A 22,783-nucleotide genomic window follows, 5' to 3' on the forward strand; every position below is an offset into this window, starting at 1 on the left:
AGGGAAGATAAATTAATTGCGATGTGTCTGATAGGTAAATGTCTTAAAAATATTAATAAGGAAAAAACTGAGGAAAAATACATAAGTACTACTTTGACTGGGCTATCCCGCCTCAGAAACACCCATACTTGAGATGCACAAGTCAAGAAGACATGGCAGGAGTCAATGTGAAGCTGTTCAGCGTCTCCAGCCGCGGAGGGACAGACTTGTGAGATCATGTGAGGAGAGCTGCGCTAGGTTGCAGGTGGCCTGCTTCAGTGGCCTCTGATTCACAAAGTGGGCTGTCTTCCCAATTCAGTTCTCTTACGTCTTACTCTGTGGGTAAGGAGGAACAAAAATGTTCATTTTTGTGTGTTTATCCTTTGAATATGGTTTATTATGGGACACACACACACACCCCTCCCCCCCCTTAGTTTACACATTCATTTTCTGGAGGGTTCTTGTACCTATGATTTATAAGTAAGAAGGAAAAGAGAAAAATTGAGTAAGAGATTGTATTTTATCAGACAAAATTCCCTTTCTGTGGGGTGTCCGGTGGGTTTGCATGCTGCCTGCTGCTGGGATGACATCTTTTGAGGCGCTACAGCCCTGAGCACTCTGGCAGTGGAGAACAGACACCCTGCTCCTCAGCTGATGAGGCTCTTGGGCCTCACCATGCTGAGCTCCCTCCCCACAACCAGCAGTGCTGTGGGCCTCCTGCCCCACAGCTAGAAGTGAGCGTACGCGGTGAAGTGAGGGTTGGTGAAGGAGCCACTGGCCAAGATGGTGCCAGTGCAGGAGCTGGGGGCCCAAATCAAGATGGTGGGGAGTCAGGGGAACTGAGCACAGAGAAGAGGGTAGAAATAGAGAAGCATCACCATTTCTGTACTTGGAGAAGGGATTACAGCCTGTCCCGTGCCCTAACGGCACGTTGCCTCTACAGATCAAGAGAGACTGACCAGCTGGAAGCTGTTATCCTTTACTCCAGCTCCTTCCTCTTCCGGCAGCTCTTTCCTCTCCCGGCAGCTCTTTCCTCTCCAGCAGGCTGGAGATGAGAAGCACATCGTTGGTGGTGTGCAGACAGAAAGAGGGTTCCCCAGCACCTTCAGTGTTTTGTCTGATAGAAGCCAGCTGAATAGGGCCAGCAGTTTGGAACATGGCTCCCTACATTCCAGCTGGCTGAAGGGAGAGGCTGCTGTCCTTGTGTCAGAGTGGACTGTGTGGAGAAGGCACCCACAGCACGGCTGGCGACCTGCTGCCCAGAGTGCAAACCTTGCCTAAGCACAGAGGCAAAAGAGAGCAAGCTGGCAGCCCCTAAAAGTTAAACAGGGAGATTTTTCATTCACAAGGGCTGATCCAACAGCTCCTGATGTTGGTAATGATGAATGGTGTGTAATGAAGGGCTGCGCAGCTGAGAGAAACAGTTCTTTGAACATGGCTTTTCTGCTGTAGCGCATCAGGAGTAACAACCTGAGTTCCTTTGATAAGAGGTGCTTGGATGGTAAGCAAGCTGGAAGGAGAGTGATTTTCACCAGCTTCTTACAGAAGGCACACAAGGCACTGGGGCTTTTGCTTGTCAGTCATGTAATTTGCTTTAAAAGGTGAGAATTTGAGATAGCACGGATTATAGTAACAATAACATTGATCAAACTTAGCCGGTTAGAAAGGTAGACACAACTGTTTCATGAACCAGCACATTAGTGTTCAGTTCACAGGAGGGAGATATGTTTGGGGCGTTTTTTGGCAGGTGAGTAACTATGTTCTCTGCCACCTCTGTCATGTTAGGAGGAATGTTGTCTGAGCAGTGCTCTTCCTGCTACCAGGCATCCCCAGTTGTCCCCTGTATAACATAAGGCCTTACTTTTTATTTAATGGTGGTGTTTCCAAGGTTGTGACCTTTGAGCTTTCTTCACATCTTTACATTTTTTTATTTCAGTGGAATCAACAGAAATTAAACCTATTCTGGAGGTAGCATTGCTGATCTCTAAATTTTGCCTAATATTCTGAAAAGCACTATATATGCAACTTGAAGTCAGTATTTAATCTGTGTCTAGTTTTATGCAGCTCACTTTTCACTCATATAGGTATGAATAGAGATAGGTAGTTATGTATATGAGAGAAGTGAGGTGTTTTCACTTAGCTGTTTGTTAACTTTGAACAGGAGATGAAGGACCAGCACTTTTGATCTTAAGAACTTTTCCCTCCTTTCTTTGCACATTTGTACCCCTGGAGTTATGGGTACTGTCCACTCTGTGTTTCAAAATCCAGTAAGAAAAGAAAGTTAACACTAAATGTCGTTTTATAATTGCAATAATGATCACACAGCTGTGCTTTCCTAGTTGCATAACACGCGTCAGGATCGGTTTAGTTGCTCAGCCTCATTTCCTGCCCAGTTGTAATTCTGGTGACCATTATTACAGTAGGAAGGCTGTCCTTATTCGTTGTGGCCATAGTCTTGACAGAGGCCAGAACGGCATACCGGACGCCAGTGTAGAAGGATGCTGCAGCTCTGGGTTAGCTGCATGTAAGCTTTTAGTGAGTGCAGGAAGCTCATGTGGTGCATATGGACAGGACAGCTGCAGAAAGCACAAGCAGCTTATGCACATATGCCCCTGTGTGCATAAAAAGTAATAAAAAAAATAACTTAGGTATGCCTTTCTTTCTTAAGAAATGTTGCCTTTATTTATGAGCATGTGAAATTCTGAGGAGGAGCTCTTACACTTAAATGAACCTGCGAGCAGCCCATAGAAAAGCAAGTGCCTGCAGCGCTAATAATGAGAACTGACAAGGCAATCCTGCTGTGTTTATTTATGACCTTCTGCCTTTGTTAGCTCTTGTGAGAAATTCCTCTCTAACCATAACAGTATTGCTGGAGCTTGGCACTGCACTGAGGAATCCTACAGTGCCCCGAGGCCGCTCACTGGCACGGGTACAGCTCGCAACAGATTGGCATGGTTGTTGAAATTTTCATATGTTTTCCCTTCATTTACTTCTTTACTTGATTCATAAGGCTGTCTGTTTCTTTGGTACGTTTGTTCTGACAAGCACCCTTCAAAGTATTTTGGGACTTTGTGAAGATCCCAACTTACTGATTTGGTTTTTTCCCCTCTTTTTTGGTCGTCTGTCTAATGAATAACTCAAAGGATGAAATGAGCTTTGGTTTGATAGTTCCATCGGGTAGATCTTAGAAGTTGTGAGATACATAGGGCTTTTTTAAAAGAAAGCAGTGTATAAATACTGCCTCAATTTGTAGTCGTCAGCATAAAGACTGAGAACAGGGGACTGGAACAAATGCTCAAGCACCACTAAACAAATCAGCAATGACCTTACAAGCCGCAAAGAAAAATTTTCATCAGGGTAAGAACCACATTCTTCTTGAGCTGTAGTGCTTATGAACTGTGCCATGATGGAGCTTGCTGTTTTCTCATCTTCTTCTCACACGCATTCCCCAGAAGACCTTTCAGCCCTGCTGCATTAGGTAGCTCAGGCACAAATTCAGAGGATGGAGAATCAGCAATAGAGCTTCACCTGAAGGTCTGTCAGGGCTGAAGTCTCTTTTTACTTCATCTTGCAAGGACCAGGGTGCCACCATTGACAAGTCCTGCAGTTCCTTGGCTGATGTGTATGACATGGGTTTTCCTTGGGGGAACAGCAGCAGCAGGAGAGGAGGGCAAAGGAACACTGCCTTACAGGATCCTGCCAGACCCTCTTTCGTAGAATCATAGAGAAGCTTCCGGCTGAAGCCCATTTTTTCCAGCTCTGTCACATTACTCAACGTGGTTTTGAGCATACTCAAAATGTAGTGCAACTAGAATAGAAATTAGTGGGGAAAAAAAGTTATCTTTCATTCTCTTTACAAATACTTCATACAAGTGGCTTCCAAACGCATTGTGTCTGTGGGCTGTGGTACAGCAGTAGTGCTTGCTGAAGGGAGCTACAGCAGGGGGACAGGTGATGGGGAAGGACCATTGGCATCTCAGATGAAGAGCTGGGTAAAGCACTCTTGCACAAGAGGGCAGATGAGAGCACCCCACTCAGTAAGGCTCCACTGAGTGTCCACCCATTGTAGTGCATGGAGCTGCAGTTGCATCTGTGCAAATCACAGTTGCTGTACAGTGATCATTCTGCCCCTGCTCTCTTGGACTTTTTCTCAGAGCATTTTTACTCGCATCACACCGAATTGGTAGTTCTGTGCAATACCAACCTCCTTCTGTCAAGCCAAGGAAGATTTTTCAGGAACAACCTACTGAAAGCTTTATCTAAAAGACCTCAGGACTCCCTGTCTTCTCTGTGCTAAGAAAAAGCTGCAACTTTGAAGCATGCTCAGGCACTCAGAAACTCACAAAAATCTGTCTTTTGCAACTCATCGTGGAAATATTTCCTTTCTGTGATACATTAATTAAAGAACAGTAATAACTGGTATGTTGTTTTTTCTGTAGGCTGCATAGACTGCATGGTTTAGCACTTCTGTAGTGACTCTTCCACATTTCTCCTAATTTGTTGGATTTCAGGAGTGCACCTAAAATTATGGACCTGTTGGAGAAAGACTAACTTAATGCACTCAACGATCTGGACAGCCATGTCATCATCTTAGCTTCAAGATACCTGTTCCCGCCCCAAAAGCAGTTCATAAGCTTGGCTGGGACAGCATGCTCAGCAGTAGACAGGAGAAGGTACTGGCCTTTCTTAAAGCTTAATGGGAGTGCTACAAGTTACCCTTCTTAGTAGGGTAATCAAGACATTATTTCAAAAGGAATCTGAGGCCAGGACACTTTTCTAGGCTTTCAGAAGCCTTTTGAAATTTCTGTAGAGGCTTCTGAAACACAAGTCTGTCAAAGCCTTATCATCTCAAAATATCGCGTTCCCTTGCTGCTCAATTATTTTGCACAATAGTGTGCCCAACCAGCAGTGAATTACTGCGAGATGTGAATTCCAGAACTTCAGGCGATGAGGGAGTCTGGTTCTAGCTGGCATGTGTGAGAAGCAATCTGAAAGTTTGGTTTCTGTTTTATTACCATCTTGGATTTCCCAGCCTTTTCCCAGGTTACTGGAAAATGAAGAGGTGGGAGGGGTTGAGTGAACAGCTCTTGAAGCATAATTGTTTGGTTTTGCTCCTGTGGCCTATAAACCTCGGAAAGGATCAAGCAGTTTGTGTGCATGGTGGGGGATGTGGAGCAAAGCATAGCTTTCACATAGCTGTCACAGCCCCATTTGTGCTCTCCTGGTTGTCAAGCCACGTGCTGCTGGGGTTGCGTTGGGTTAAAAAAAAAGAAAGGGAAACGAGGAGGAGGATGAGAGATTCTTGTGTGATGCTGACAGAATGAGTCTGGAGTGACAAAGGAAGCTGAATTTACTGCAGTAAATGTTATAACACTCATTTCTGTCTGATAAGCAAGTATAATACTGCATATCCAGTTTGTCCAAGTTCTGTTAAATAAAAACTAATTAATTAATTAATTTATACTGTTCTCTGAGGCAAGTTGCCTTACTCTGTTCCCTTAAAAGGAAGCCTTTCTAACATTTATCACTCCTTTTGCTTTATACATTTTTCTGTTCCTTTCAGCTTCTGATTCAAGGGGAAGAGATGGAAAGTTATGGGAGCACCTGTGTTTTTGAAGTTTAAGATGTGTCTGTGGCTTATTTACCATCTCATTGAGTTGTGGTATTTGGTTACAGGGTTCTGTGGGAGAGAGAAGAAAGAGACGCAGTATGGTGCATGCACAAGCCCTGAGCTAATGAAAAACTGTATTTTGTAGATCCTTATTCCCACGGTAACCTGCTGGGACGTCCTTTTTATCAAACCATAACTCTACAAAGGATATTAATATGCCAAAAAGAATTAAAAAAAGGCAAGTGCTGTAGATCAGGAGCTTTTAAACCTTGGACATACAGGTGTATAGGTTCATCAGTTGTTTAAGTTACTGTGATCCACACATTGGTAGCCTTGGAAAGTTGGAACAGCTCATATTACCAAGTTGCCTGGGGGAGGAAAAGATCTGCTTTCAGTGATCAGTGGACAATTGATTGTTGGACCAACACTTTTTCTGCTCTCTCAACTGCAGTCTACAAAGCACATAGTATTGTAGGCCCAAACTTTCTAACATCATAGCTAATGCCTTCTGAATACAGTGTGGGGTGGTCTGAAAAGCACATGTGGACAGATGTTAATTAGTAATTGCAAAATAGGTGTGCTATGACTCAAGGTATGTCTGTGGTAGTAAACAGTGAGGCACATTAAGCTGTGTTAGGTTGTGTGGTCATGTTTAAAGAGTTTCTCCTGCGTGAGCTACCCTGCATAGACCTATTGAGAATCTCTGCCCTGCAATCGCATGTGGGCGTCCTGTGGGATAGACATAGTGTGAGTTTACCACATTTCATGCTACAGTATTCTAAAGTGGTGTTTGCTCCTTTTTGCTTGAGCCACACCTGCAGAATCTCAGGGTTTTTAATAGATGGACTGTGTCTGACTACACGTGCTGCAAGTTTCCAAAAGTATGGTAGCCAGATTAAACAGAATAAAAGAGTAAGCAGTAAGTTCTAATACATATTGCTGCTGCTCCTGCTAAAAATTTAAGCATCTTTCAGATCTGCTGACCCATATATTGGTTTTGGTAATGTCTTATTCTTTCTCATATGCTTCATTCAAATCCATGTTTGTCTTTCTTGTGATTCAGTACTCTCCTTGCTTGCTTGGTTGGATTTCTTTCTACATCACCTGTGAAAGTAGAACAAGCACATAATGAGAGGGTGAACAGCAGGAGCCAGTATTTTCTTTGTGCTTGGTGATGCTAGGTTCAACATGGCCAGAAGCACAGCCAGGAAAGAAGGCTGGGCTGGGAAGCAGGGGATCTGCCCATTGGCCCTTCAAATTCTGAGCTTGCTGCAGAGAGGGAGGAGGATAGCAATCCCCAAAATAACAAGCTGCAGAGAGCTTGAAAGTTTCTGGATCAGCGCGCGTTTTCCTTCATTCGGTCAGCTTCCTCTCTGCTTTATCCTGCCAGTTCAGTCTGTCTTCTCCCTGGGGAGCTAGCTGTAGGCTGCGTGATCTAGAAAATGGTTGCAATCCAAAGAGACTCTAAAGAAGGAATTCGTTATGTCTCACCTCGTTGTTCTTTGTATGAAAAATCCTTAACATTTCATGTTTGGGAATGGTTAAGATTGGCACTGAGGAAACCGTGGATGGGAAGTATTATGAGTGCGACAAAATTTCATTAGGATGCTGTTACACAATCACAACTTTTCTTCCTTCTTCATAGGGTAAATTTGTTGTGGTTTTCATTGGTTTGGTTTTAAATGTTGATGATTTATTGATGATAAATAGCTGATGCTGTAGCTACAAGAATTGTTGGCTGTTAATTTTTCTTTGCTACTCTACTGAAGAAACAAATGGCTCCTAAGGGTTTGCGGCTTTTTGGGTTTAAATTTTGTTCTCAGGAATTCTACATGCTAAGCATTCTGCTTCAGAGATAAACAGCGAAGTTCCTATCTTGAGAGATGCTGTGTTACTGTGTTTCTGTTCTGGAGGTTTACTGTTTATTTTTGATATAAAAAAGTATTGTTTTCAGACAAGCTGTGTGTCTTATCTGTTTACAGTCCTTGTTAGACTTTGTGCTTTGATAGCACATGGGCCTAGTATTTATCGCTTCATATATCAGAGTCAATGTTTGTAAACCAATGACTTTTTGTTACGCCATTAGGAGATTCTTGATGCAGCTGGAGACCTCAGGAGCTCTCTTCCCATTAACTGTCAGGAGCTGCAGACCCTGTAATGAGTGGCACTGGGCATGAGCAGGGAGCTGTGCAGTGGTCTGGGCTCTCCTCTGGGTCCTCTAAGCTACAGTGTCAGTTTTGAATTTCTAACTGCCCCAAGTTGTTTTTGCTGTAAAGCTCTCAACTGGACAAGCAAAGAAGGTCCCATTGTGGGTCAGTTTAGGTACAGAAGTGTGACTGTATCCATCTTAGCAACTTCTTCTCCTTCTGTGTCTTAACAGATACATGTATAGCATGTTCTGTTCTCGGGCGCCTGTATCCGCAGGTCCACAGTTTTTATTTTTAGTTAAGGTAGTCCTACAAACACAGATCCTTGTTAAACAGATTCTTGTTAAACAAATGTAGTAAGAAATTACTCTTTCTTTAAATGAGCTGGGAACTGAATGCTGCAGTGAGATGCCATATCCAGCAGAACAAAATTACATTCGTCGTTAGGGTGGCAGTCCTGCCTAGGCAGCCAGGAAGGCCGCTAGCATTCCTGGCATTTTTTAAGACTGGGAACGAATTTTGTATCCAAATTACAAGTAAGAACTGTCCAAAACAGTCATTTGCTTAGCAGTTACTGTGACTCGAGTCTGTTTTTCAAAGTTGGTTTTTTTTAGGTAATTTCTGGAAGACCAGTGTAATTCCAGGATAGGCTGTAAAGATGTCAGGCAGAGCACTGGCACTGCAGTGCTTGCTTACACTTTTTCTCAATTGTGTGACTGAATATAGGGCTTTAGGGGAAAAGATTTTACATCCTCAGGGACTTCTCTGTGAAACTTCTCAGAGTGTTTGATACTGATTGGAGTCCTTGCAACACAGTTCAGCAACTGAGTTATTTTGGGGAGCCTGTGAGGCCTGCAGAATGAAGGGAACGTGTTTCCCCAGCAAGTTGTGCTTTGTCACTAAACTTAATGCAATAAGTTAGTGGTTTTATCATACACTTAGAAATTCCTTCATCTAGAGTGTTGCACAAATAGTTCAGCACATAGAGGTTAAAGTTAAAAACATTAAAACCTCTAGTTAAGTGGAATAAAATAAGACCAACAAGTACCATAAATAACTAAAAAGTGCCTCTACCCAACTGTATTGTCTTGCAAGTAAGTTTTTGGTATGAAACAAATCCTCTCCTTAAAATAGCATGTTCTGAGGAGAAGTTGTGCCTGTCAATAAAAATCAAGCTTTTTCCTCAAAGAGGTGTTTGAAATAGAAGTAATCTTTGCTTTTCCTTCTCCAAATCTTGAATTAACAAGATTCAGAGAACGAACCCTGTTTTCTGTCCCCAAATTCATTGCACTAATGGCACTTTGGCAAAAATGTAGCAGCAGCTTTGCTGTCTCCTGTTAAAGAATTTTTTTAAGGATGTGCATAGGGTACATTTGGTATGCTTACTGAGGGTTGCAACGCAGCTGGCGCAGAAGGAAGACCCCCATGTAGGGGGTAGCAGCCTTAGAGAATGAAAGCATTTTGCCTATGGCCTCTGTCATTGCTTTGCTCGTGTTTTCTTCCAGTTGCACAGGCCATGGGAGGCTGTTAGCTCACTCGCTGCCTCAACAATGTGACCAGCAGGGCCTTTGGAAGACTTCTTGAAACATGCTATTATAGGCTGCTTTGTGATGAAAAGAGGTCTTACAAATATCTTGAAATTTAAACAGGGCTATTGTGGGTTTTCCCTTTGTGTGTGTATGTGTGTTTGTCAGCCAAATCATTTGTTCAAAGTTAATCTCAATTACAGAGCATATTGTTCATAATCCCCCATGGCTCCAAAACAATAGCAGAGTGTATGTCTGCTTGAATATATATTTACATACTTACATGTAAAGTATATTTGCATGTACATATAATTCTGCTTCTAAGGCGGTGATTCATGTTAAAGAGGTGGATATTTCATGTAGGATCCTGTCTTTCGAGCAGCACCATCTTCCATCCTAATAAAAATACTGCAGGAAGGCCTGAATGGAGTGAGCAGTGCTTTGATCCTGCAGCCATTCAGTTGCTGGCAGTTCCCTCCATGTAATGCTGGGATTCATGCTAGCAAACGGATGGTAGAGAAGTCTTGGGTTTTCAGCTTCTTGGAGACTGGGAGATTTTGTGTATCTTTAATTTTAATATCTACAGAATACCTCTGCTTTTCTTCTAGTCCCTGAGCATAAAGGAGCCAATAAGCAATAGTTGGAAAGCTGAAATAAATCCCAAGTTGTATATGCTCTGCGCAATCCCTGCTAAGATCCCCGAAGTACAGTAACCTGTCAGTGAAAATAGGGTGTAATTCAGCGATGCACGAGTTCAGTTAGCTCTCTATTTTTACTGATTTCAGAGAAGGTGAACATCATTTTTCAACTGTAAGTATTTAGCAAGGGATTGCTTTAGTGAAACCTTGGTTTATGTCTGCTGAGACACACCTGAGCAAAACCAGCAACTGTGCAAAGTGTTTACAGTGTAAATTTTTGCTCTGTAGTGAATGCTTTGATCCTGTCACACTGTGAGTGTAAACTTGTGGTGGTATTACGGAGTTACTATAGTCTTCTTTTTGCTGTTTATTGGATCTGGGTGTATTCCTTGGGTAAGTTTACATTATTATATATGGGTGTTTGTTTTGTTTTTTTTTCTTGCACTGTGTTTATAAGTAACTTTGTGTTTCCTGGCTCTACATAAGCAGTTTATTTCTCTCTACCCCTTGCTGCCTGCATTGCAGTAGTAAATTGGTGTTCTGTTTCAAGAGCGTCTCTCCTGTCAGTCTGATAAGATCGTACCACCAGGAAGGCATAACATTATAATCCCAAGCACAATGTGATCCTGTTCATTTTAGCTCTTGTACTTGTCAGTGGGACAAGAATAAAGGTTGTGCATGGGTGGAAGGTGAGGCTGGAAGTGAAGACAGTCAGAGATAAAACACTTTGCTAAAAGAGATAGATCTTGCACAGGGACATTTCAGTTTGTAATCAAGGTATTATGTAGAAATTAACTTTGAAAGCTGGCTTGGGTGTACTGCATAATACAGGATGTAAAGCTGACAGAATACAAAACCATAATACAGATTTGTGACAGGGGAAAAATATTACTTTCATTTTTTCTTAGATTTGGTGTACTTTGAGTCATACCAATAGGCAAGAATAACAAAATTACTCTAGAAACAGATCTGCAAGAAACAAGAGATTCCTGCTAATTCCAGACTTCCGACATTTTAGCAGAAGAAAAGAGTACTTTCCAGAAAAAACCTCTGAAAAGAGGCAAAATTTAAGGCATGCCTTAGGGTATGAGGACTTGAGCCCCTTAAAAGAATCCCAGCAATTACCTAACCTGCCAACTTTCCAACAAGATAAATGGAAGCACTGTAGCTTGAAGGTGCCTTGGTTTGAATGAGATGCAGTAAGTAAGGTCTCTCTGTTCTTTACAGGCATCATAGATCTGATAGTACTTATAAAAGAAGAATAGAGTTGGTGCCCTGCTGACTAAATTGTCCTCTAGAGGAGTATTAGTTACAGAGCTTCTTTGTTAACTAGGCTATCTGCTTAAACCACTGTGAATTTCTCTTATTAGTAGGCTTTTTAATAGCTTTTCATATGGATGTGCTAAGTAAATGCAAGAATATCCACGTAATTTAGGTATATAATTGTGTATGTGTACAGTATTTTATATATAAATAAATGTTTGTGATGTGGAAATTGCACACAACTTCATTACTGTTCTGTTGAACTGAGGTAAAAGCAAGCATTAAAATACTTATAATAGCAGAACAGTAAGTCGACTTCTGCTCTTTCTGTCCGGGTGCTTCACGTAAAGTCTTTCTTCTCCTCTGTAATTTCCCAATTAGCTTTTGTGGATAACAGAGGTGTTCCTAAAGCCTTTGTATGCTGGAAGTTTCCCAGTTGCTTGCCTACTCAGGATTTCTACCTTAGAGGACTAGTAAGGCCACAAAGCAGGTGTTAACAAAACATACAAAGTAATGATCTGCAAAACCGTGCTGCGCAGAAGGGCTGATATTTTTCATTTTAGCCCACTGTAACACAAGATAAAGTCTGTGTAGCACAGCCAGGCATCTAGGTAGACTACAGCTTTCATGCCGTCCTGACAGCAACCTTGTTATGAGCTTTCTTGATGGGTCTGATGAATGAATGCTACCATAGCATCCTTGGCAGCTGAGTTGATGGCGAAGTTCCCCAGCACGGGGAGGACACCCCAGTGCTGATGCTGAGCACACATGGGGAACGCAAGGTACTGCAGGTGCCATGGGACGGCCTGGCTGCTCCAACTGCATGTGCTGGGGAAGGGGTGTTGGTTGGTGTAGCCTCGCTCTTTGAGTAGCATTCCTCTTCCACTTTTGTGAAGGAGTTGCATCAGGTTGGTGAGAAAATCCCTGGAAGGCAAGCACTTGAAGAAACACCTGCGACTCCTCCAACACTCCATCCGCACAGGAGACTGTACAAGTCAGATGTGACCTGATGGGAGAAGTGAATTTCATTCCTGCCCCAAGGTTATTCCCCACATGCAGGTTCAGCAGGCTGGAGAGATACTGTGGGGAGTGGTCAGGTTTTGCCTTGGTCTCTGAACAAGAGATAATTTCACCATGGGCAGTACTAGCCACTTCATGGCTTTTCATTATTTCGGCATGTTTGTTTTTCAGGTACTTTGTGCCTTGCTGAAACAAATGAAAGCTTTAATACACACACCCTTTCTAACTCTAAATGTAAACCCCTGTGTTTTCTATATCTTTTCTCAGCTGGATACCAATCTGTTTTTTTAATGCAGAATTTATATTCTTTTAGAATAGGCTCTATTCTGCTACATTCAGTTTTCAAGGGTTTATGTATGCTTTTCAGCAGCATTTATTTTATCAGCGTTTCCTGCAGCATTTGTTGCACATCACGACAGCAGTGGCTTGATTCCATTTAGAAGAATACCATATTATGTATGGAAAGCAGTAATTGCTTACCTGTTTGCCAAATACATTCTGCTGTGAAAAATCCCTAGCATTGCTCTATACAGCATCAAGCAGTGTTATTTCTTGTTCATATTTTCTACAGTTAATAGTTTTGAAAAAGAAAATAGTTTACTGCCCATTTCACAATTAAATTTCCTTTTGTGGGGATCTGGAACTCTACTCTGAGCAAATGCAGAGTCCACACAGTCTGAAGTCTCTATCTTAATTGTTGCTTTTCATGTGCTTGTCAGAAAAAGCAAAATTAATCTGTGGTGAGAGTTGTGCTAGAAGCATTAGTGGAAATTCATTAGAAATAAGGTCTGCAAGGTGTCTTGCAGAGAGATAAGCTGAGTGAATTGTATTACTACGTTTATGCAAGAGGAGGAATAACCTGTAGTGTTCTAGGTGTTTTTAAATGATTTTTCCTGGTGTTTAAATTGTTAATCCTACTTTTTCCATGACTTGGAAGACTGTCTGTCTTAGGGGAGACTGGCTGTGAGCTTTCCACATAACCTAACTGATCAGCATCGGGCATGACTCTTACTCAAAACACACTACTTTGCATTTTGTCCAATTTCTGTAGCTTCTATAGACACATTTATTTTTTATTACGAAAATTAGGCAGCGGTTAGGCTTTGCTTACTGAGCTCTTTGCTCAGGGAGAGCCCAGTTCTTTTCAGTCCATGCCTGACTTCTACTCGGACAACGGGTACCATTGTCTACAGTGCAACCACTTGCATGAGCCAGGCAAGTGAAGTCAAAGTTGAAGCAGCCAAAGTAATACACCATGTCATCCCAGTTATTGAAAGCCTCAGAGGTCATTTAATGACTTGTTTTATATGTGTGGTAGCTCTGTGCTTCTTGTTTGCACCTTAATTCACTAATAGAAATAGTAATGTGCTCCTTCACCTGTGCCTTGCCAGTAATCACAGAAGCACAGCTATCTTTGTGACTTTTCATTTTATGTGAGATTTTTCTGTGATTGCTTAGGAATTTCTCTGACAGTTAAGGGGCACACACTTGCTTTGTCACAGCATTCTCAGTTTTTCATATCTGATTTTACAATGATTTAAAAAAAGTACTCCCACAGATCCAAAGACCAGTATAACTCCTGTGTTACAGCTTTAGGGAATATGCCCAGCAATCTGTAGTTAGAATTCAGATGTGCTTTGACCTACAAAGGAAGTTTCTCATGGAAAATGCAGCAGTTACGAACTGAAATGGAGCAACTTTTAGCATTGTGTTCAAACAAAATGGAAGAGAAACTGAGTTGTACGCTGGTGCTTGATGGAAATAGAGAAGAGGCCTTCCTTGCTTGTAGGTGGCCAGCAGGTCATGAGCTGCTGCCGAGGGCTGGGCCTCTGCTTGCGTCTGTTCTGCAAACTGAAAGAGCTGCATGTGAGGGTTAGAAGAGCTGCATATTTTACACCCTTCTCTCGTTTTGGTGATGGTTTAAAGAGTGAAGTATATAAGCTGTGATTGTTAAAGGTAGCAAACCCCAAAATGAAATACTGTGTGAAAATGAAACTGATGTATCATTTTCATTAGTTTTAGTATTGTCAGGCAGAATTTGTGGGATTAATTTTGAAAGCTTAATCCAGATGGAAAAGGTTAAATTCACTGTTGAGTGAATTTGGTTCCAGTTCGTTTGTTGCCCTTGCTTGTTCTTTCTTGAAAGAATTAGAGATTAATTGGAGAATTGTATATACTATCCTTGTTTTCTGCCATCATTTAACTATGTGAACCAACATTCAAAGACAACCTCTCAGTTATCTGCTGCAATAAGTAAACAAATGGAGCTGGTAGCCATGCCAGCTCTCAAGTCCTGTGTCCTGAGTATTATATGAGTTCATAGGAGTACTTACATTCTTTTTCCTCAGGATTTATCTGGATCCATTGACGACTTGCCGACTGGAACCGAAGCAACCCTGAGCTCAGCTGTTAGCGCGTCAGGCTCTACAAGCAGCCAAGGGGAGCAGAGCAACCCTGCACAGTCTCCGTTCTCCCCTCATGCTTCTCCGCATCTCTCTGGCATCCCTGGGGGCCCATCACCTTCCCCTGTAGGCTCACCTGTTGGAAGCAACCAGTCGAGATCTGGTCCCATTTCTCCAGCAAGTATTCCAGGTAAGTTTGTTCCAACAAACAAAATTAAACTGATAGACTCGTTTATGAAATAAATAAATACTCCTGTAATATGAATTAATTTATTTTCTGAGAATCCTGCACTTTCAGGGCTGCCTTCTGGGAAAAAAAAATGCATACTTAAAGCATGGTTAAATTCCATCTGAACTTCAGCTGCCAAAACCTCAGAGTGCTCAAAGTTCGGAGCTTGACTCCACGTACGTGTTTGATAAATGTCTTTATCAACCAATGTGAATACTTGGTCATAATTTTTATATTTGGTTTGTGTGTCATCTGTGTGTCACATTCAAGGCCAGGTTGGACGAGGCCTTGGGTGATATGATTTAGCGTAAGGTGTCCCTGCCCACGGCAGGGGGTTGGAACTAGATGATCTTAAGGTCCCTTCCAACCCTAACGATTCTATGATTCTATGATTATTTACAGTGTCCCTTTTTTGGTTTTACTGTGTATTTCTGTTAGGTTTGGCTCTTTGACTTCTGTGGTGGTTTCAGACCCACAAGATGAGGCAGAGATTTTCCAACCCTGTATTGTGATAATGTGATTTTGGTCATGAATAGAGAATACTGTATGAGATGTTTCTTAGTACTGCAAAGGTCAATGAGTTACTAGGAATCCAGCTCCACAGTAATAATTGAAATGCCAGTGGCACGCTTGCCACTCACTCTCATGTGCCACATAGTGTGACACACAGTCATTCATGTACTTTCAGAAAATTGTGGAAATCTCTTAAGACACTCAGAATTAAAAACAGGCATGCATTTACTCCAGTTCTTGCCTTGTCCCCACCCATCTTGCATGTTACTTGCAGGGGGTCAGGCAGCAATGTGCACTTGGTATTTCAGACGAGTTTATTCTCTTTCTGATGCCCAAGTTTTTGATTGTTTTCTGACATTTTGAATACTAGGGGAATTCCTAAGAGCAGGAGAATGCTGACATTAGCCCAGGGATAACATCAGTTTCTCACAAAACCACAAAAAATCAACATGGAGCTCAGTTAAAAGAGACAAAAACAATGATGCGTTTTCATTAGATGTGCTGTAAACCAAATGCAGGATAAAATTCAGTGAGTAGCATGTGTTTTGGTATTCAGAACAAAAGTATCTGTGTGAAGTGTAGGTGCCTGTTTGTATACAGAGGTTAAACTAGATAAGCAAAGGGGAGTAAGCTCAGTGCACACAGGAATGTTGCACACTTAAATGTGGTCTGAGCATGTCAAGCCCTGATGCTTCATGTGTGCCCTGCAGTTATTTCTTCCCTTTCCAGCCACTCTGACTGGCAGCATGTGCTCAGGTGGGTCAGGAAAAGCAGGGACAGCAGCAGGACTGGAATATTTGCATTATGTGCAATATGGTAGCTTTGTGTATGCAGCATATTTTACAGTACATGGTGAAGCCCATCCATTTTGTCAACTGGAGTCCCACCTAGCTGGAAAGGTAACATTTTTCCATCGTCAGATTCAGGCAAGTAAATGGATTGGCATTTTATCAGCCTGATTGCTGAATAGGGAAAGAAAGTTACGACATTGAAAGTGGCTTTATTGTAGCCATGATAGATAAGGATAAATAAGAACAGAACAGAATGTAGGGAGAATTAATAACTTCTATGAAACCAGTTGATCCCTGTGAGATAAAAATAAAAGGGGAGTGGGGCCAAAGGTCAGGGTCAGAGTCGCTTCATCACTTCAGCTGAGCCCAAAAGCTAATTTTTTGTGACTGGCCTACTGAAAAGTATTGCCTCTTCATACAAACCATCGCCACCATTTTGCATGTTCTTTTCTGGTCTGCTGCAGTCACACAAAAGCAGCTCTTCCTCGGGAAGGATTTTTATGAATGGCACTAAATCAAAACCACCCGCTGGTGCTGTCCCAGCGTGGGTGAGCTCCTGCTCTCTGCAGCTCTGTTGATAAAGGTGAACTCCCAAGCGTGAGTTCTCTCCAGAGGGGAGCCAGGCAGCTGCAGGAGCATCGCTGCTGCTGCTGCTGCTGCCATGGTTCTCAGGCTACAAAATGACATGAACAAAGCTGCTCTTTAAAACTCTGCAACTAGTAGGACGCCGCCAGGTGCTGGGGCTTTCAAGCTCTATGAATTCGACTGTGCTTTCACCTAAGTGTATTCCTGCTGTTATGCTTCATTGCTAGGACTGGGGTAGCTTTTTTTCAGCAGCCATATTTACGAGACCCTATAAAGAAGTAACACGGAGCTTGTTTGTATTTCTGTGGCTGTTCACAGTGTTCAGGTTGTGGCCGTTTTTAAACAGATTGTGTGCTACAGCATTGCCTTCAATAATTTTGCTTGCTGCTATTTTCCCCTCCGTTCTCACCCTACCCTTGTTTGTTCTGACCTCATTCCTCTCCTATTACCTCCTGCAATGTTGTGCCACAGCTTCTCCATGTGACATAGATTGGCTCTTTCAATCATTCTCTCTCCAGCAAGTCATTGTAAAATGAGCAGCTGTTGTGTTGCTGATAGCTATGGCTAGAGAAAGCCAGAATGTTGCAGGGGGTTCTTGGTGGGAAGGCCATTAAAATAAAGGTGTTGCTTTTCCAGGGTTTACTGGAAGAGAAGCATCCTTTTTCCAATGCCTCCTTCCTCACAACAAAATTGAAGACTAATTTAACATCAAAAGGGCAGACAAACAAACAGCCCCCTGTTAAACCTCCCAAATGGCTGATTCTATTCCCACTGCCTGTTTAAGCTGTCTCCCCACCCCACTGCAAGCCTGCCACCCTGCATTGCTTTCTGCCGCATGCCACAGATTTCACGGGAATGGAGTGGCACAGGCAGCACTGACATTGGCACGTCCCTAGCTCAGTGGGCATTTCCTTCCTGTGCTCTCTGAAATACTGGACGGATATATTATGTGGTAAGTGGCACACACATATACAGACTTTGTTTCCATTTGCTTGACTGGAATAGACCAGGGAGATTAACCCCTAAGAGCAGAAAAAGTAACTGAGATGGGTTTTGTTCAGAAAAAGTTTTCTCTCAGAAGGGTAACAGTTCTTTTTCACACACCCTTTCCGCCAGTCTTTTATGAAATCATAGTCTCTTATGATTTTGGGGGATTCAGAATTACATTCTGGTTTGTGTTAAGTAGATTATTATTCTGCTTTGCCAGAAATTCTGGTCTCTTTATTTTTAGGGTACGTGTTCTCCCAAAAAATGAGATGCGATGCCCTGCACTGCTTTAGGTCTTGAACTGTGCCTGATTCAACCCTAAACCATTAGTGGAAGCTGATGCAGCACATCATCAAAATGCACTGCTGTTGGCAGAAGATTTAGTAGCTGTTAATTTCACTTTTCTGTCTTTTTTTTTCCCCTTTTCCTCCTGCTCCTACCATTCCAGTTTACTAACAAAGCAAAAATGTAAATAAGCTAAACTCCCCTTTCTCCCCCCATCCCCAATTTTGATCTCACTGGCCAAAGGCTTTTGTCAGCTCTTTCTCCCTTGCAGTGTAAGCAGCAAAAATTTTTAATATTTAGAGTTCTGTGGAAGATTGCTGATAGGCCAGGAATCCCTTAACCCATGGTGGACAAGCAGGTTTTGTATGAGTCAATAGGTTCTATTATATGTAAACCTCTGCAGGGATTTTTATCTGTATGGAAGAGAAGGATATCCTATATTAATATTTAATAGCAAATATTGTCTTCCGAAATATGTAAAAGGATTTTTTTTCCACACAGATCAGTATTTTGACTTGTGCTTTTAATACATTACATTCACTTCCTGAACAAACAAGCTTATTTTCACTCTGTTAAGCATCAACTGCATTGTTGGTTTTACTGCAATTGTATTGATGTTTTCTTGCACCAAGGATCTCAGATACAGCTGGAATTACAACTTTTAGGAAAAAAGCCATGTGTGGATACTCTCACCGAAGAATCTTATTGCTGGTCATCTTAATTTATGCTAACCAGTGGTCGGCACCCTTCTCTGATTAAAAATAGCCCACATCTTTAATTCTAGTATATGAGTCAATGGATGTGTTCCATTCAGTGATCAGCTCTATTCTTTTCAATTCTGGAGGTCTTCCTCTCCTGTATTGATCAGCTAGCTAGCTTGAAATCCAGGACATGTCAGCATTAGAGTTACAGCTAACATTCTATGAAAAAAAGAGCAGGAGGGGAATGGGATACCCAGAAAGAGCTGTAACAGGACACCTTGCCTTGCTGTGCATATTAGTCAATGAGTGTGTAGACTAGAGTGATTAAAATGCTGAGAGAAGAAAAAAATAAGCAGTAGTCTATCATAGTCCAAAAGGATATTTTAATGTAAAAATCTGAATAGGAGTGATGCTTTCTTTCATGCCTTATAAAAGAAGAAGCCTAAGAGTTGAACTGCTTCCAGAAGTGGCTGCAGCAAGACAAGCCAATCAGACAAGTCATGTTTTAAACAAGAATTTGGAAAAATAATTTGCTCAGGATTGAGTTATTCCACATGCTCACTCCATTGACCACCACTACTGGTATGTTTTATGGCATGGACTTTTCAAACATTATCTGAAGGAGAGAAGGCTACCATATGAAAGTGACCAGTGCTGTTCGACGTCTTTGTCAATGACAATGACATGGACAGTGGGATTGAGTGCACCCTCAGCAAGTTTGATGGCAACACCAGGCTGTGTGGTGCAGTTGACACGCTAGAGGGAAGGGGTGGCATCCAGAGGGACCTTGACAGGCTGGAGACATAGGCCAGCGTGAACTCATGAAGTTCAACAAGGCCAAATGCAAGTTTCTGCACCTGGGTCTGGGCAATCCCAAGCACAAACACAGGCTGGGCACAAAATGGATTGAGAGCAGCCGTAAGGAGAGAGACTTGGGCGTGTTGGCTGATGAGAAGCCCAACATGACCCAGCAGTGTGTGCTCGCAGCCCAGAAAGTCAGCCATATGCTGGGCTGCATAGGTAAGTGTGAAGAAGTGTCAAGGGAGGTGATTCTGACCCTCTACTCTGCTTTTGTGAGACCCCACATGCGGTACTGTATTCAGCTCTGGGGCCCCAACACAAGAAGGACATGGACCTGCTCAAGTGAGTCCAGAGGAGGGCCACAAAGATGATCAGAGGGCTGGACCACCTCTCCTATGAAGGCAGATTGAGAAAGTTGGGATTGTTTAGCCTGGAGAAGAGAAGGCTCCAGAGCAACCTTTCTAGCAGCCTTCCAGTACCTAAAGGGGGCTTACAAGAAAGCTGGAAAGGGCATGTAGGGCTGGGACAAGGGAGAATGTCTTTAAGCTGAAAGAGGGGAGATTTAGGTTAGGTAGAAGAAGTTCTTTACTGCGACGGTAGTGATGTACTGGCACAGGTTGCCCAGAGAGGCTGTGGCTGCCCCGTCCCTGGCAGTGTTCAAGGCCAGGTTGTATGGGGCTTTGAGCAACCTGGTCTAGTGGAAGGTGTCCTTGCCTATGGCAGGGGGGGTGAACTAGATGGTGTTTAAGATCCCTTTTAACCCAAACCATTCTGTAATTCTGTGAATTTTTAATTTTGTTTTACAGATATCCTTAAATAATTGCAGAACAAGGAAGGGGATTATATCCTTGTAAAATGGATATGATTTCCCTGTCTAGAAAGATTATTTTAACACATCTATCAATATTTCCCCCTTGGCTTCTCCGGAGGCAAAAATCTTGCAACAGCTTGTTGCAGGGAAGATGCATGCTGTTCATTGGCATCCGGACCAGAAAAAAATCAAAACAAAAAATGCCATTGACGTAGCTATGTTCTTAATCACTGTTAGTGCACAAAACATCTATTCAGCAGTTTTGCAAATCTAGAATGCTTGCAAATGAAATACATGAAGGTTTCACATAGCAGTAGTTTAAAACGCCTTCTTTTGAAAGGTGTGCACAACATTTTGAGTTTTTCTGTCTTTTTGAAAAGAGGAAAAGTAAGCAAATTGTAAGGCACTCTAGCTTGAGGCATTCCTTCTAGCATATGGAGGATCTAACCTGTGATATCCATTAGAATTCAGCCCAGGTCACAGCTGATGAATAATCTGTTGTCTCAGGGCTTTGTGAAATAACTAAATAGTCTCAGCCTAGTCTGCTGAGGAAAGCCCGTGCTACAGAAGGAGCTATCAAAATTGTTATCATACTTGCAGCCTGGCCAGAGAGATCAGGGAGGTGTCCTTCTCTGCAGAGGTGGTCTTCTGAGAAGAGGTGCAGGAGATTAAATGAGACAGAGACACACTTTTCTAGTTCCTCGTGTTAGTTTTGCTTGATGACAGAGGGTTTCATATTCCAGGACCATCAAACTGCTGTTTTTCATCAGCTCTAAGTTAAGCATCAGATAGAAAAAACACAAGTCACCAAAACCAGCATGTCCTGGGTGATTATTTTTTAGAGGTAGTTTTCAGTTTTAAGTGTTTTCATTTGCTTAATATCTGGTAAATATCAGTATTTATATTTCATGGTCACACATTTCAGTTTCAGTATTTTAATTGCTGTATAAGCCAGTGATGAACATTTCTGACCCATGAACTGAACATCCTGCAGGGTCTGAGAAGCATGGCACTGAGGGTTGTCCAGCACCCTACAGAGGCTTCATACAAACTCACCTAGACAGCCAGGCTGGCAGCACTCACATCCCCATAGCTGTGCTCTGCTCCCTATCTGGTTTGTTCTCTTTGTTGATTCTTGCCAGGCCTGTTTTCACCATCCTGGCTGTTGCCAAGCGGCCAGCATGGTGGGGCATCTGCTACTGTGCATGCCGTGGCAGCACTCCTACAGCAGGCCGCTTCTTGTAGCCCTGTGAGTCACTGGTAGCCCTTGTGATGCTGCTACAGATCCACCTGGAGTATGATGGCTGTCGAAATCCAGTTAAAATCTTTGCATAATCAAGCACTGGTTCACATAACAAAATTCAAACCACAGCTGCCAAGATTTGACAGGTATGTTTGTTGTTTAGCTGTATACTCTAAGCCCAGCCTTGGACAATTACTGTTTACATTTCATCATTAAACTGCATTTCTTTCTGACTTTTTTGCTCAGCCCACTTACGTTAAAAAGTTAATACAGTGTGTATTTGGGTTTGACCATTTGGGGTTTTTATTGTTTCATTATTTGGCTACACAAACACAGATTCTCTGTCCTTTGTGTTGCCTAATAGGGCATTAATTTGCATATTACAAACATTAAAAGGTTGTCTTTCACTCCCTTGTCCTTTGCCGTACTTATCGGCGATTGAATGGGAGAAGTCTCTCATGTTTGCATCAGTGTGTTTTTGTTGTTGTTGAGAGATGGTTGTTATACCTAGATAAAATAGAACATAAATGGCCTAAGTGGTTTGGTTTCTGTGATGGGATAGGCTGTTGGGGCTTCCAGTTTTTCAGTGGACTCTGTATCGCTGCCACTAGAGATATTTAAAGTGGTCTTCATGCTTCATAGTTACTATCAGGCTTGACTAGATGGATACGTGGTGTGTCCCTCCTTAGTAGAAAGAACCCAAGCAATTGTAAATATGGCTTGAATTAGTAATGGACCAGCTAGAAATTAGCCATTTAGCTTCAAAAGAAGAACACTTCAACTACCTCCATATCATGTTTCTCTTTTTTTTAACAATGAAAAGCAAGATACTCGGTCTCCTCCTTAGAGACGAAATTCATGCAGGTTGAGCCAGTGGCTTGAAAGATTCAGACAGCCCTTTGACAGCTTTGCTCCATAGGTAGATATGGAAGTCAAATTGCGAAGTGAATTCTTAGAAAGTAAACAACATAAGAACAACTCACTCTGATAGTGAGCTTTTCTGTTTGTTCCCCAACTCCAGATAACAGTGGACTCAAATTATTGTGATGTGTTGATTGATTACAGCCATTAAGTTTCTTAGTAATCAGTTTCATCACTTATTCTCAATTCACACTTGCACCTTTGATTTCTCTTCTACAACAGGGTGATGTGATTTGTCGTTGACTAATGAATAACAGAATTGGTTTCGGCGTGAGACAAACGGAATGCCGACACCAATCCCAAAATGCATTAATCTTTAATAATCCACAT

The 22,783-nt window shown here is 42.2% G+C and overlaps 1 protein-coding gene across 10 annotated transcripts in view; it reads left to right on the plus strand.

Annotated features, from left to right (window-relative positions):
- The window catches only part of ARID1B (AT-rich interaction domain 1B), a 329,688-nt gene that overhangs the window by 214,798 nt on the left and 92,107 nt on the right, over positions 1-22,783 (plus strand). For all 10 annotated transcript variants that reach the window (XM_057406383.1, XM_057406430.1, XM_057406388.1 and 7 more), the window contains one exon: positions 14,533-14,776. In XM_057406383.1, the coding sequence (XP_057262366.1) occupies positions 14,533-14,776 (244 nt within the window). The remainder of the gene's footprint in view (positions 1-14,532; positions 14,777-22,783) is intronic.

Source organism: Pezoporus wallicus, unplaced genomic scaffold (genome assembly GCF_028554395.1).
Source record: "Pezoporus wallicus isolate ANWC-B61680 ecotype Strahan unplaced genomic scaffold, APGP_CSIRO_Pwel_v1 contig_3817, whole genome shotgun sequence".
Classification (NCBI taxonomy): Eukaryota; Metazoa; Chordata; class Aves; order Psittaciformes; family Psittacidae; genus Pezoporus; species Pezoporus wallicus.